At 40.3% G+C, this 15,040-nt stretch overlaps 1 protein-coding gene across 2 annotated transcripts in view; it reads left to right on the forward strand.

The window, feature by feature from the left end:
• LOC127416075 (uncharacterized) overlaps positions 1-15,040 on the forward strand; it is a 113,766-nt gene that overhangs the window by 91,812 nt on the left and 6,914 nt on the right. For both annotated transcript variants that reach the window (XM_051655198.1, XM_051655205.1), the window contains exons 14-16: positions 3,399-4,318; positions 11,501-11,750; positions 13,061-13,150. In XM_051655198.1, coding sequence (XP_051511158.1) covers positions 3,399-4,318; positions 11,501-11,750; positions 13,061-13,150 — 1,260 coding nt within the window. The remainder of the gene's footprint in view (positions 1-3,398; positions 4,319-11,500; positions 11,751-13,060; positions 13,151-15,040) is intronic.

Genomic DNA, 15,040 nt, shown 5'->3' on the forward strand with positions numbered 1-15,040 from the left:
ATAAAAATAGTATATATAGTATATATAAAATGTACAGTATGTTGTATTGTACTGTATTGACATTCAGGCTGTTGGTTGATAGTCAGTTGCCAGTGTGTTGTTAAGAGAGAATATAATTTATGACAGTCCAGTGTGAGATAATAAGATTAATAAAGTGCAGTGCTGATGTATATTGATCATGAGAGATCAAGAGTTCAAAAGTCTGATTGCTTGGGGGAAGAAGCTGTCATGAATTCGGCTGGTGCGGGTCCTGATGCTGCGATACCGGCTGCCTGATGGTAACAGTGAGAACAGCCCATGGCTCGGGTGGCTGGAGTCTCTGATGATCCTCCGAGCTTTTTTCACACACCGCCTGGTATATATTTCCTGGAGGGAGGGAAGCTCACCTCCGATGATGTGTCTGGCAGTTTGCACCACCCTTTGCAGGGCTTTGCGGTTGTGGGCTGTGCTATTGCCGTACCAAGCGGAGATGCAAACAGTCAGGATGCTCACTACAGTGCTGGTGTAGAACCGTGTGAGGATGTGGTGCTCCATTCCAAACTTCCTCAGCCGTCTCAGGAAGAAGAGGTGCTGCTGAGCCTTCTTCACAACGGCCTCAGTGTGGACAGACCATGTGAGTTCCTCAGTGATGTGGACACTCAGGAACTTGAATCTGCTGACTCTCTCCACTGGTGCTCCATTGATGGTGATGGGGCTGTGTTCACTTTCTCTTCTCCTGAAGTCCACCACAAGCTCCTTTGTCTTTCTGACGTTGAGGGAGAGGTTGTGCTCCTGAGTTACATCCGCTACAGAGACGGAGAGTGAACTAACCTCTGTAGCTTCGGCTGCGAGAGCTCTCTTCGCGAGGGCGGTGTTATTTCCCTCGAAACATGCATAAAAAGTATTTAGCTCATCCAGGAGAGAGGCAGCGGTGTTCACGGCGGAGTTTTTATTCCCTTTAAAGTCTGTGATATTAATTCCCTGCCACATGCTTCTAGAGTTGGTGGTGTTAAACTGTCCTTCAATCTTGTTCCTGTACTGGCGTTTTGCTGCTCTGATCGGAGGGCATAACTGGCTTGTTTATGCTCCTCTGCGTTCTCGGAATTAAAAGCGGAGGTCCGCACATTAAGTGCCACGCGAACATCGCTATTAATCCAAGGTTTCTGGTTCGGGTAGATCCGTATTGTATGTTTTGGACGGAACAACATCCTCTATGCACTTTCTGATGAAACACGTGGCGCTATCAGCGTAAAGCTCAATGTCATCATCAGAGGCGGACAGGAACATCTCCCAGTCCGCGTGATCAAAACAGTCTTGTAGCATAGAGTCTGATTGGTCCGACTAGCACTGGATCGTTCTGAGGGTGGGTGCTTCCTGTTTCAGTTTCTGCCTGTAAGCGGCCAGAAGCAGAACGGAAGAGTGGTCTGAAATATGAAGTATATGCGTAAACTTTTGAGTTGTGATTTGTAGTAGAGTATACTAATGCGCCATTAGATTCTGAAAATGTATCCACATTATTCATGAGAAGTAACCATCCAACTTCCATCCAACCACAGTGCTGCCTCTTGCATGAGCTCGCATTACAGTGGAGAATTCAAACTCACTACAGTGGAGAATTTTTTTTCTTTGTCTGAGGTGTGAACAATTGGTGTTGCACTAGGGTGTTTTCATGACACTTAAGTTGTATTTAGTATTTAACGTCTAAACATTCTCGCTTTTCTATTAAATAAAGTCAAATCAAGCTTGATTGTGTGATATGTTTTTTTATTAAGACTTTAAATTCATTGTTGCCATTTGGTCATCAATTATGTTGCCTTTGCATGTTTGCCTTTCTGTGTGTTTGTCTCTATCTCTGTGAATTCACTACTCTCAGTTCTAAATAGTGTGTCTTTTCAGTGTGGGCTGCTGACCTCTGACTTCTGCTCCTGAGATAGACTTTAGTATCTGGGTGCTGAAGGCTCCTACGCAGGCATGTGGCCTCTGTTTCACCCTAACTTAAAATATAGAGAGAAACGGAGAAAGAGAGGGAAAGAGTGAGAGTATGTATGAGAAAGAGGTAAGAGATCTCACCATGTCACATAGCAGCAAAAAATAATAATAAAAAATGTGCGGAGGGGAAAAAAGAGGTTTTGTGTGCACAGAAAAGGAGAGAAGAGGAGTTTTGATCCTTTCTCAGGAACAAGCCTGTGATTGCATCCAGCATTAGAGTGTGTATGTGTGTGTGTGTATGGGTGGAAGGGGGTTGTGTTTGATCTGTCTTGATCCCCTCTAAAATTTAACCACTCATTTACCAGCACAATGAACACTCGCATCCTCAGGAGGATTCTCTATGGAAACCTGCTGTTAGGATGTTAATGGGAAAAAAGTATAAAAACAGACAGGCCAATTGATACGACAGCATCATGGAATGTGAGAAAGAGTGTGAGAGAAAGTTAGTAAGGCTGTTGCTATGTATCTATATGGCAGGGTGCTGTCACACATAACTGAAACTGTAGGCCTCCTGCAACTGAGATGCATGTTAAAGCCTAAAGCCCTGGGTATACTTCCAGTTTGATGCGAATGCTCAGCGTCTGCGTACAGTCGAACACGAGCCTGTCAAAGTATACTCCATATAACTGTGCATGCATACATGGGCGGTTGGCACGTGTGCGCTATGACTGTTATGAGACACCGGGCTTTCTCTGTAGGAGTTTAGACCCATAATGATGTCTTTATATTCCTTCAGACTCAAGTTATACAAATGCAGTTACCTCCAGACCTCCTCACACGCTCTCTTGAATTGCCATCCACTGTTGTTGTTTTTGCCTTCATCTCCTGATGTTTAGCTGCAATTACGTCTAGTGCTTCTTCGTGATAACAACGGCTCAATATCAACGGCCACCTTGTGGACCCACTAATTAGTGCAAATAACTCCATGCGCATTCTAAGCGTTCAAAGAATATCAGGCCACGGGCGTTCAGTGCTCACGCACTCTGCTGATGACGAGATTTGCATCATGCGTCCTGTAAGCGGACGCTCAGTGTTCGCCTCTGACCGAAGCATGCTTTGAGCTTTAGACCTCCCAGCTCCTGCCTAAAAACCTCTTTATTTTACTTGAAAGAGGTGCTGGGTGGTTTCTCACTTACTCTATCCTTCCCTCATTCCCTCTCTCTGCTAAGTTCTCTCTTATTCACATGCCACTTATAGTTGTTTTCCATAAAAAGTCTCTTATGTTCTTGTCTTTTTTTAAAAGGTGTGAAAAACTTCTTATTGTGTTAAATTTCCTTCATTCTCTATATATTTCCCTGTTTCTGTCTTATTGCGTAAAGCTGCAGTTGTACCACACACAAAGTGTCTTTGTTTTTTATGTCTTTCTCACACTCCTCTCCCCATTTCTTCTCATCGGCTGACACTGTTATTTCTCTTTCTCTCTCTGTCAGGCCTATGAATGGGCACTAGAGGGCATGCGTCATTTGGCATGTGTTAGTATGGAGGAGTGCAGCATAGCTGAGAAGTGCCAGACCGTGATCACTTGTTTGGAGACCTATCGCAGTCAGCATCCACCAATCCCAGATGCACACTTCCAGGATATGAAGGACCTCGCCAGTGAACTGAAGAGTGACCAGGGCCTCAAGCAGTGGAAGTTCGCCTGGTCCAAGTGTCAGGAGACCAAGCAAATGTTTGAGAAGAAGCTGGAGACGGCCCTGCGAACCCGCCGTGAGAGCGACTCCAAATCAGACTGTTCTCATCGGAAGTCAGATGGTAATGGCAAACCTCAGGAGCGTAGCAGTAGCCTCTCTTTCTCCTGCCGGAAAGCTTTTATTGGAGGCTGGGGCCGGGATAGACTTTCCTCTCAGTCTAAAATGTCTTCAACACCCGGAAGCCCTTCTGGTATTCGCCTGGACACCCGTGACTCTGTCCATACGCTGACAGGAAGTCCCCATAACATTGAGCACAGAATTCCACACAGTACCCCCATAAGATCCCACAGGCTAGCACGTAGTGTCTCTACGGACGAGTCTAATCAACTACCACTTCTTGAGGTGCAGGCAAGTGGCTCCTCATGCTCCATCAGCCCAAGCCTCTCCTCTATCGAATCAAACCACAGGGTTCTGCGGAAGACCCAGAGCTTTGATACGGCCGGCAGCGAGTGTGTGTCATGGTACGGGACCTGTCAGCGAACATTGAGTGAACCTGCGCGGAGAGGGAACACGGGGGTGTTTATTAAGGGTCTAGAGGTGAGCAGCACAGAGGTGGTTGATCGGCTGTACAGCCCACGACTTCCGCCCATGCACGGATGGTCTTCTCCTGATAGAAAGCGCAGCGGGAGTCCTGCTCCGGAAACATGCGGCAAGGGCAGGTGGGTTCATACACCATTCACACACACTTATTTGCTCTAACATAAACACAATTAGCCAGGGAGGTTTGCTGAATGCTGGTCATTGGTTCAGTATGCTTTAGCATAAATCCAGACTTAGTATATAACCACCACAGTATGAAAAGTGTGTAAAAGAGCACACACACTCACTCACTCACTCACTCACACACACACTGGCAGTAATGCATTACCAGTCGGCTTTTGTAACACAACTTGGGTGACAGTGCTGCCAAGACACAGACAAAAATTTCATAAATACACATGCACATTCTTAAGAAAAGTGGGCATCGTCATGGCTCAGGACAAAGCAAGGACTCATGAACAATTATTACAAAAACAGTCATTGATCATCGAGAAAGCAACACACCATATTAAAATCCAAGGGAATGTGAACTGAACAGGATCATGTGTGTAAATTCAGTTACTATGTGAGGATCTGTTATGTCAAATAGCTTCTTCAGGGCAGTACTAAATAAAAACAAAATGCAATATTTATGATCCCTCATTTAAAACAAATAAATAAATAAATCACACAAACACACGTGTGTCCTGTTTTGAGACTTTAACAAACTGGTCATCCTGTTGAAGTTATTTTAGAGTGAAGACTAGACCTAATTTCTGCGCCACATGGCTTACATTAGATCGCTAAATATTCATTGATCAGAATACAGTATAGGTGGTGATATGTGCTGCTTCATCTGTCAGTAGGTGACAGCAGTGTTTTAGAGGAATATAGCTGATACAATGGGTCTGGTCAGAAGATAAAAGTTATTTCCACATTCTGGTGGTTGGGAGCAGAGGTATTCAAGCCTTAAGATAAAAGTAATGGAGATCTATTGAAAGCTGCATTTTTAAACTTTGAAATGTTGCTATAAATGTGACTCTTCATGTGCTCCCTAGATATTTAAATTTAGAGAACATATTCTCTGGGATTGTGTTCCATTCAATTGATTCCTTAAATTTTCTTTAGTCTTAAAAAAACAAAACTCTTAAATTTAGCTTCATAAAACCTGCAGAAACCCTGCGTAAGGAAGCCATACAGTAAGCAAAGGTTTTTTAAGAATCCTTTTCCAGCTAAAAACACATACAGAGTGTATCTCATATCTCTTTGTAACCACTCTTTGTAAAATCCTGTCATGTGTCAAAGTGCCTCACGTGTGCGTGAAGGAAATGTGAGGGGAGGGTTGAATATATCTCATATTAAACAGTCACAACCTCATAATCCTCCTGAATCTCTGTGGATGATTTTTCCAGCTGTGAGCCCCTCAGGTTACCTCTTAACCCCTTGGGAAAGAGCCTGAGATGCAGATTACTATCCCAGGTGGGAGCCACTCCACTGGACTTTGAAGTGGTGGGGATGTGTTTGTGTTTTGCTCCTCCATGGAGAAGAGATGAATGAAGTAAAGTGGCTATATAGACATCTTAAAGTCTTTATATCTGTGTGTCTTTCAAAACACATTCCTCAGGCTCTCTCTCACTCTCCCTTTTTCTGAGACTGCAGTACAGAGGTGATGTTAACACAGTTTTTCAGACAGAAATAACTCAAAACAAGCCAATATGCCCTGTGTGGTCTAGTTATTGCGAAGAGTTAGGGGAGATGAAGACATTGTGATAAGAACCGTGATTGAGATTCATGGATGGAATAAAACTTCACCTCAATTTTCTTAAGTACTGGACACACACCATGTAGTAAGAAGTTAAGTAGCCAAGAAGATAAAACACACCCTTTCCCTGAATGCGGACATGTTCAATGATTCATAACGGATGTCTGTTTTCATTTTCCGGTCTCCAGTGTTTTCATCTGCATCGACACATGTTCTTACTAGTAGATAATGTGATGTTTAGCATATACAATTTGTAAAAATTGTCTAAAAAGCATGTGGCTCCATGGTTCTGGTAATTTAGAGAGTCGCAATGTCAGTGCCTCATTCGTCAAAGTTTAAGGAGTGGTTTCCATAACTTGTTTTCCATAACAACAGCTCATTTTTACTCCCACAAACACTTAAAATGGCTGCTGTTCGTATTGGTAGACCGGAACCAGAAAACAGTCCAGCTGCAATTAGAATCATCATGGCGCTGCCCAGTGGGTAGTCAGGAAATCTATGGATAAAACAAAGAAGTTAGCTTGGTATGAGTTGGTCCAGTAAAGTTTCAGGTAGGGAAGGCAGAATAATAAAGACATATTTAATACCTTACAGGGCTCCTGACTGCGACTAAATGGTCGCATTTTGCAACCGTTTTTCCCGGCAGTGCAATTAAGTTTTGTTTCAGGTCGCACTGGTGCGACTACAGTGTTGACCACCTCTCCTTCTTTTTCTGTTTATGCGATGCCGTTTTCTATTTAAGCAATATCAAATGGCAAACACATCAAAAGTGGAACAAAACAGTGCTTTATCCGCTACCCGGACCAATTATCAGCACGGCTCAATGGACAGAGCAGCGTGAGCGCAGAACAGGTGCGTTATTGTGCATCCGGGCCTGGAAGCACCAGCTGTGCATAAGTTAAAACTTAGCCTAGTTGTGGCATAAATGGGCACTAAGTCACAGTTTACACACTACTAAATATTTGAGCGTTGCACCATTAAACTTAGGTAGGACATGACCCTACGTACAAACTAAATATTTACGGAAGCCTCCGACCAGGAGTAACGGATGGAATAAAAAAAGCAGACTGTTATTTTATGACATCAATGAGCTCATGTTTGGCGTGACAGGCATCAATCATTTCGACATACATTATGATGTTGACATTTACGAGAGAGAGAAAAAAAACGTACTAAGCGGCTCTTCAGCATGAAACCGTTCTAACAGTGCAGTTTTCAGGATGCCTCACCCGGTGTCAAGTTTCAACACATTCAAAATATATAAGATATTAAAATGAATAAAATGTCTGTTTTTCCAGCCTGTTGTATTATTATTTATATATCACCCCTCATTTATTTTAGATACAGTTCCTATTTATTGTTATTTACACAGGGCAAATATACTATTTATCAAATCTACTTTTATGACGTATCATATATTAATGGGGATATAATTTATTACAGCTGACAGTTACATGAACAAACAAGGTTTGAACATCAACCGTAATAAGTTCATATTGGAATTCATGGTTTAACAGTTCTGTGTACAAATATGAAGGCTGCTTATTGGATCAATTCAGGTAAACGTCATATTATGCGACTACATATTACTTTATGGAGAGCTTATGACCTACTAGTTAAGTCTTGCATTAAGAACAGGTGGTGCAACCAAATTAAGCACTGACTTAGTTACAAACTAACTAGTAGATACTAAGCCCTTAGTGTGAACTTTACGTCCTAACTTACGTGAGAACTTATGCACAGCTGGTGCAACTCTACCCCGGTCTCGATCTCTCAAACGCACACCTCTGATCATTACAGCACTGCAAGAAGCAGTGAGTATGGCATGAGTGGCAGAAACCATTTAAATTCGGCACAGAAGTCTCTTGTGCAAACCTTTATAAAAACCCTCGGTGAGTAAACCAGTTTAAAACCACATTAAAAAGCCCGACATTCTGAACAGCACTGACAAGATGAACATGAGCACAGATATAAAGAAGACTTTTCACATTTTAGCACCCTTTAAGGAATTACCATGCATTTAGTATAGTAACACTAACTGTATTAACTATAGTATTTTAGGCAGAAATATATTCATAATAAATATCAAATTACTGCTATATTTCTATTAAATTTATTATTGGCTACATTATGGTAGTGAGGGAATATAATAATTTTTTTGTTTCAACTATGGCAGTTTCTAAATGGTTATGTATTTATACTGTAGTTTTAAATGTGTTTAGTACTGTTTTTCATTACAAAAATGCCATAGTTTGTTTTATAGAAAGCATGTTAAATCTAATAACCATGGTCTTGTTAACCACTGTTAAAACTATTCTAAAAATATGGTACATTTTCATAAGGGCAAATGCCAGATAGAATCAACGGCTTTAAAGCCTGGACCTGTGTGAATTATGGACAATGCTAGTTTTCCTTGTGTGTGAAATCTGTTCTCTTCTAATGCTCTCTGATTGAAGATAAAATATGTTACATGCTATAATTTTTCTTTTTGCCTTCAAATGTCCCAGAGATAACTGAACTTGAATCAACAATAACCCGAGTCCCAATAAAGGAGTCCCAATTCAGTTGCACTTTCAGAATAATTTAGCCCTAAAAAAAATTAGGGGTTAACTTTTTACTTTTTTACTTTTTACTACCACCACAGCTACCAAATGAGGTGCTGGTGCCACCAACTGTAAAACTTGGTGGCACCAGTTCCACTGCTGTCAAATGTTAGTCTAGAGCCCTGCCTTAGAAGGTCTGCTTTCTGATTCAGTCCAGAGTTATTGCTCAGATGCCCCTTCAAACACAAGAGTTAAGCTTTGTGTTTTAAAACCATTAGTTCTCCAAAGGTCTGAATGAAGGCATCCTGGAGTGTTAAGGTGCCAATGTGTGAAATCATCCGTCATTTATAGTTTTGTTCTTAGAAATCTGGTAAAGCTATTAGGGGAAACAGGCTATATAGCTAACTAGCTAACCACGTAGCTAACATTGCTTATCAGCTGAGTGGAAGCTAATGAGTAAACATGTTTTCACCAAACTGTTTTGTTCAGGATTCACTGTTTGGTACCCCCCTTCAACCGAACAATTCCAGTCGTTGCATTTATAAAATGTAATATTTAAAAGTCTGGTGTTCCACCGTTGAAAGTTTCCCCTGAACTTGTATAGTGGAATACAGTGTAACACCGCTGCCGCTGTTTATCTCTTGACTCGGCAGTATTAAAATAGTCAGCATTTGACTGATACTAAACAGTAATACTAATGTTTATTTAGCTATTTATTTTATTTATATTTATTCTTTATTTTAATGGTCAGCATTTGACTGATACTAAACAGGAATACTGATGTTTATTTAGCTATTTATTTTATTTTTTATTTATTCTTTATTTAAATGGTCAGCATTTGACTGATACTAAACATACAGTACTGATGATTATTTAGCTATTTATTGTATTTTTATTTATTCTTTATTTTAATGGTCAGCAACTGACTGATCCTGAACATACAGTACTGATGTTTTTAAGCTATTTATTGTATTTTTATTTATTATTTATTTTATCAGTGTTCATTTCTAGAATTTGTTGACAATGTATAATAATATTGTCAAATATTCTTTGATAAAAATATTTGTTTAAGAAAGCAGCCTTCTGAGTGCCTTTGCATAGTCATATCGGTGCAGAATCGGTTAATAATCCACATAGAAAAGGTCTGTTTTCATTCCAACTCAAAAATTAACTATATCGGCCACCATATCATTAATCGGTATCGGTCTCAAAAATCCCATATCGGTCGGGCTCTACTTTTTAGTTTATAACTGAGATTAAGTTAAATTCATCTCAATAAACATCTGATTATTTATTTACGTCTTCCCAGGAAAAAAAATGTATGCAGTTATCCAGAAATCACTTTATTTTCTGTGTAGTTATACATCAGTTTCTCCCAATGAAGACACACACATACACACATACAGCTCTGGAAGAAAATTAAGAGACCGCTGCAAAATTATCAGTTTCTCTGGATTTAATATTTATAGTTATGTGTTTGAGTTAAATTAACATTTTTGTTTTATTCTATAAAGTATTGACAGAATTTCTCCCAAATTCCAAATACAAATATTGCCATTTAGAGTATTTATTTGCAGAAAATGACAACTGGTCAAAATAACAAAAAAGATGCAGTGTTTTCAGACCTCAAAATAATGCAAAGAAAACAAGTTCATATTCATTTTTAAACAACACAATGATAATGTTTTAACTTAGGAAGAGTTCAAAAATCAATATTTGGTGGAATAACCCTGATTTTCAATCATAGCGTTCATGTGTCTTGGCATGCTCTCTACCAGTCTTTCACACTGCTGTTGGGTGACTTTATGCCACTCCTGGCGCAAAAAATCAAGCAGCTCGGCTTTGTTTGATGGCTTGTGGCCATCCATCTTCCTCTTGATCACATTCCAGAGGTTTTCAATGGGGTTCAGGTCTGGAGATTGGGCTGGCCATGACTGGGTTTTGATCTGGTGGTCCTCCATCCACACCTTGATTGATCTGGCTGTGTGGCATGGAGAATTGTCCTGCTGGAAAAACCAATCCTCAGCGTTAGGGAACATTGTCAGAGCAGAAGGAAGCAAGTTTTCTTCCAGGGTAACCTTGTACATGGCTTGATTCATGTGTCCCTCACAAAGATGAATTTGCCTGATTCCAGCCTTGCTGAAGCACCCCCAGATCATCATCAGTCCTCCACCAAATTTCACAGTGGGTGTGAGACACTGTGGCTTGAAGGCCTCTCCAAGTCTCCATCTAACCATTAGACGACCAGGTGGAGGATCGATGATGATCTGGGGGTGCTTCAGCAAGGCTGGAATCGGACAGATTTGTCTTTGTGAAGGACGCATGAAACAAAAATTTTCATTTTCCTCAAACACATACCTACAAATATTAAATCCAGAGAAACTGATAATTTTGCAGTGGTCTCTTAATTTTTTCCAGAGCTGCATGTGAAACGGGTGACTCTCTTTGGATAATTTGTTTTATGTTATTTCTGTTAAAGGAATTGTAAAATTAGTGCAATCCTCTGATTAGCAGGCTAGCAGCTAAAGGTTTGTTTACAGTTGGCAGCTGCGGAGACCTTGCGTTTCTCAAAGCTATTTTTGCATCATAGGTTTTTGACCATTTACAGGCTGTAGCACCTAGCACAGTCCCTCTACGCCCGAATCTACCTTCTCTGAAGTAGAATCTAAAAATGTCCCTTGAAACGGCTCAGAGGAACTATAGTTCCTCAGGTGCGAAAGTGACGAAAAGTACTAGTCCCAGGGAAAAGTACCTAAAACAGGCTTTAGTACCTGCAGTAGGAGAGGGCCTATATACCAATTACACACATACCGAAAGAGAGTGCCTTCGTCAACTAAGTTCATCTGCAAAATTGTGTGAAGAACACTATGACTGTGCTGGTCCACCAGCTAACCAACATGTAAGAGACTAAGCTGGATATATTTGCGGGAAGTCAGATTCCCATTAGCCTAAATGTCATATTATAAAATGAAATCACTCAAAGTATGTTAACATGCTTCTCTCTCTCTGTCCCTCAGCAAACTACGTCACATTGTGGATGAGATGGTCACAACAGAGCGGGAGTATGTGCGTTCTCTACGGTACATCATTGACAACTACTTCCCTGAGATGGAGCTTGCCAACCTGCCGCAGGACCTGCGGGGAAAGCGCAGCGTCATCTTCGGGAACCTGGAGAAACTAGTGGACTTCCATAGCCAGTATTTCCTTAAAGAGCTGGAGAGTTGCTGTAACCACCCACTACGTGTCAGCCACTGCTTCCTACGACATGTATGAGAGTCCCTTCATTTTCTTTTACTGTCTTTTCACAGTATCTATGAAATGTCTAATGTTTACATGCATAGTTATATTTGAGCTACTGCAGGTTTTTGTGTAGTCAAACTACTGTCTTCAACTGTCTGTCCAAGTATACATGACAGAATGCATAAGTGTGCAAAACCACTAAGAGAGTCTCTGAAGTAGCTTCTCAAGAGCAAGACTTGCACAACTGTCACAACATGGAAAACTTTACAGATCTGTACATTTCTTATGTTCTTTACGCTTTCATTTTGGTACAAATCAGATGTAGTGTTCGCCATTATACCCTTCACCTTGTTTGTGTTGCTTTCGACTTACGAGTTTAATACCTAACCTCTGTATTTAGGAGCATGTGCAAGACCAGTTGTGGTCCATTAACTTGTATACTGTACATGCTGGATGAAGCTGAGCTACAGACTCATTATCTAGGTCCGTTAGTCCAAATTCGCAAAAACTGGACTGGTGTAATTTCAGTCGGACTAAAACTTTTATGTGACATTTAAAAACATGAATTGTTGTTTTAGTCTATGATAAATTGTGCAATCTATAATTTATGCTGATGTTAGCAGGACTTAATTTGTTCCAATAGGGACAAACTAAATTAGATTTAGTAAAGTTTTCATTGCAAAATCCCACTAGACAGTGCAGTATAGTCAAAGACTGGGTTATATTGGTGTGTTTGAAACCAAACAAAGTGAGTGTTTGTCTGTTCCCTATGACTGACTTCTTTTTGACCCCGCACAATAGCCTAAAACCATCAAGAAATGTTCTCTGTTTTCACTTTCTCAATCGTCTCTCACCCTGTGAGAAGAATTGTTCTTAGGCCTTTAAATGAGCGTAAGACCACCAGCCTACATCTCCTTTATTTTCCCCATAGTTGTGGTCAACTGAGGCTCCCAGTAAGTTCTCTACTTTGTGATGCTTTCATCACAATGCTTTTTTGATAGGAAAAGACAGAAAGAGACACAGAGGGGGGCTGTTTGGCCTACAGCAGAACATGTACTAGGCTGAAATAATTTTGACTTATTCCTGGCACAGCAAAACCTGCACTGAAATTATGGCACATTCCATATGAACCTAAAGCACATTACTAAACAGTTGACCCTATCACAAAACACTCTCCAAACAAAACTGAACCTGGAAATGAGATGGGAAAATGTTCCCTCCCTCCATTTCCAGAACAACAAAACAAGCTATTCTTCAGGACAGGAATACTAAAATGTGCACAATTACACTCAATATATTGCTTTTCTTTTTGTTCTTTTTCTCATATACATTTTTAGCAAGACCAGTTTAGCTTGTACGCCTTGTACAGCAAGAACAAGCCGAAGTCAGATACACTCCTGGCCAGTCATGGAAACAGCTTCTTCAGGGTGAGCAACTGGATCCACACTACACACCACAACAGAGCATTTTACATAAGGGACTTTATACCACTGAGAACCTTTTATTTGTAGTGTTTAGACAGCATTTTGGAGAGTCATGAATGTGGAGTTTGTACCTGCTATAATTTACTGTGTTTAGAAAGACATGTACTGTGGGTAAGCAACCAGAATGAGCCTTTGCGATGCAGGGAGTACCGCCACGTGAAAACTTTGCAAAACACGTTCGCAAAATCATCACAGGAGGCACAAAGGGACACTTTTGTCACCATCGTTTAATAGTGTGAAGAAAGTGAGAAATATTATGATTAAATTGGTAATATTATTATTTGTATTGTATTTTCTTTACATTTTGATGTGTAGAAGGTGATCTAACAATGCAAAATGAATGATAGCATTAAAGTTATAGCTTAATAAGCTCATGGATTGATATACAGAAAAAAAAATGCTCGAATGTCAGCCTTTTTCAATAAATTAAAACTGTTGCTTCATAGATATTAGCTGAGTTCTGAATAAACGTACTACATAATGTTGGCATCCTTGTACAGATGAAAATAAGTGGTATAATTAGTTCGAACGGCAGAATGACGTAAAAAACAAAAACTTACCGAGGCAGGAGATTCGATCTGGTTCAAAAACAAGATGAACAGCACAACTTAACATAGCGTTATCAGTTTGAGCTATTAGGTGGCAATAACAGTAGTGAGCATCTTCAAATGAGGTTTCTTTATTCAGTTCTGCTTCACGTTCACAATATGATGTTAACTCTGAACGTCCTTTCTCGTCAAAACGCTGCTCCCAAATATTATGTGACATTATGAAATCAATCAGTAATTGAATGAACAGCAAACTGACAGAATTAATAAAGCCCTGCTGAGTTCGTTTGTTATTAGTGTAAATATTTATTTTCAATTTATGTTGCTAATAATCGATCATGTTCTTGGCTGGGAACATGTGAGTCCCCACTGCACCTTTTATCAGCTCAAACAAAATATTTAAACACCTCCTCCCCCCCGTCAAGTTAAGGTGTGAATCGCTGAAGCTCTGGGTGTTTAAAGCGTATGTCTGTTTAAAAAAAGTTTCTAAAAGGGTTCCAATGTCCTAAATAATGTACTAAACCGATCGGAACACGGATCTGTCCTGATGTCCTCAACAGATAAAATAACAATAGTATCACCATGGTATTTTGTAGTAAAATAATTATAACCACAAATTTAAACATGGTTACTATATTAACACCATATACTGTTGTGACACCATTGTTAATATCATCAAATCTATGTTTTCTGGGGGCCTGGGTAGCTCAGCGAGTATTGACACCACCCCTGGAGTTGCGAGTTCGAATCCAGGGTGTGTTGAGTGACTCCAGCCAGGTCTCCTAAGCAACCAGATTGGCCCGGTTGCTAGGGAGGGTAGAGTCACATGGGGTAACCTCCTCGTGGTCACGATTAGTGGTTCTCGCTCTCAATGTCAATGGCGCGTGGCAAGTTGTGCGTGGATCACGGAGAGTAGCATGAGCCTCCACATGCGGACAACTGAGGCTTGTCCTCCCCCACCCGGATTGAGGTGAGTAACCGTGCCACAATGAGGACCTACTAAGTAGTGGGAATTGGGCATTCCAAATTGGGAGAAAAGGGGATCAAAAAATAATAATTAAAAAAAATCTCTGTTTTCAGCCAAAAAAACATGGTTACTACAATATTACTATTGTAAATTTAAATTTATATTATTTTTTTATTTATTATAAATAGTAATAAAGAAACTTTTAAGAGTGGAGTCAAGAAACAGAATGGGAAAAATAATACGCCAAATGCAGAACCGAACTCTGGTCATAAAGACACTTGCACACGACCTTACGCTCCCTGTCATTGGAGCGACACT

This window comes from Myxocyprinus asiaticus, chromosome 2, assembly GCF_019703515.2.
Source record: "Myxocyprinus asiaticus isolate MX2 ecotype Aquarium Trade chromosome 2, UBuf_Myxa_2, whole genome shotgun sequence".
In the NCBI taxonomy this organism is placed as follows: domain Eukaryota; kingdom Metazoa; phylum Chordata; class Actinopteri; order Cypriniformes; family Catostomidae; genus Myxocyprinus; species Myxocyprinus asiaticus.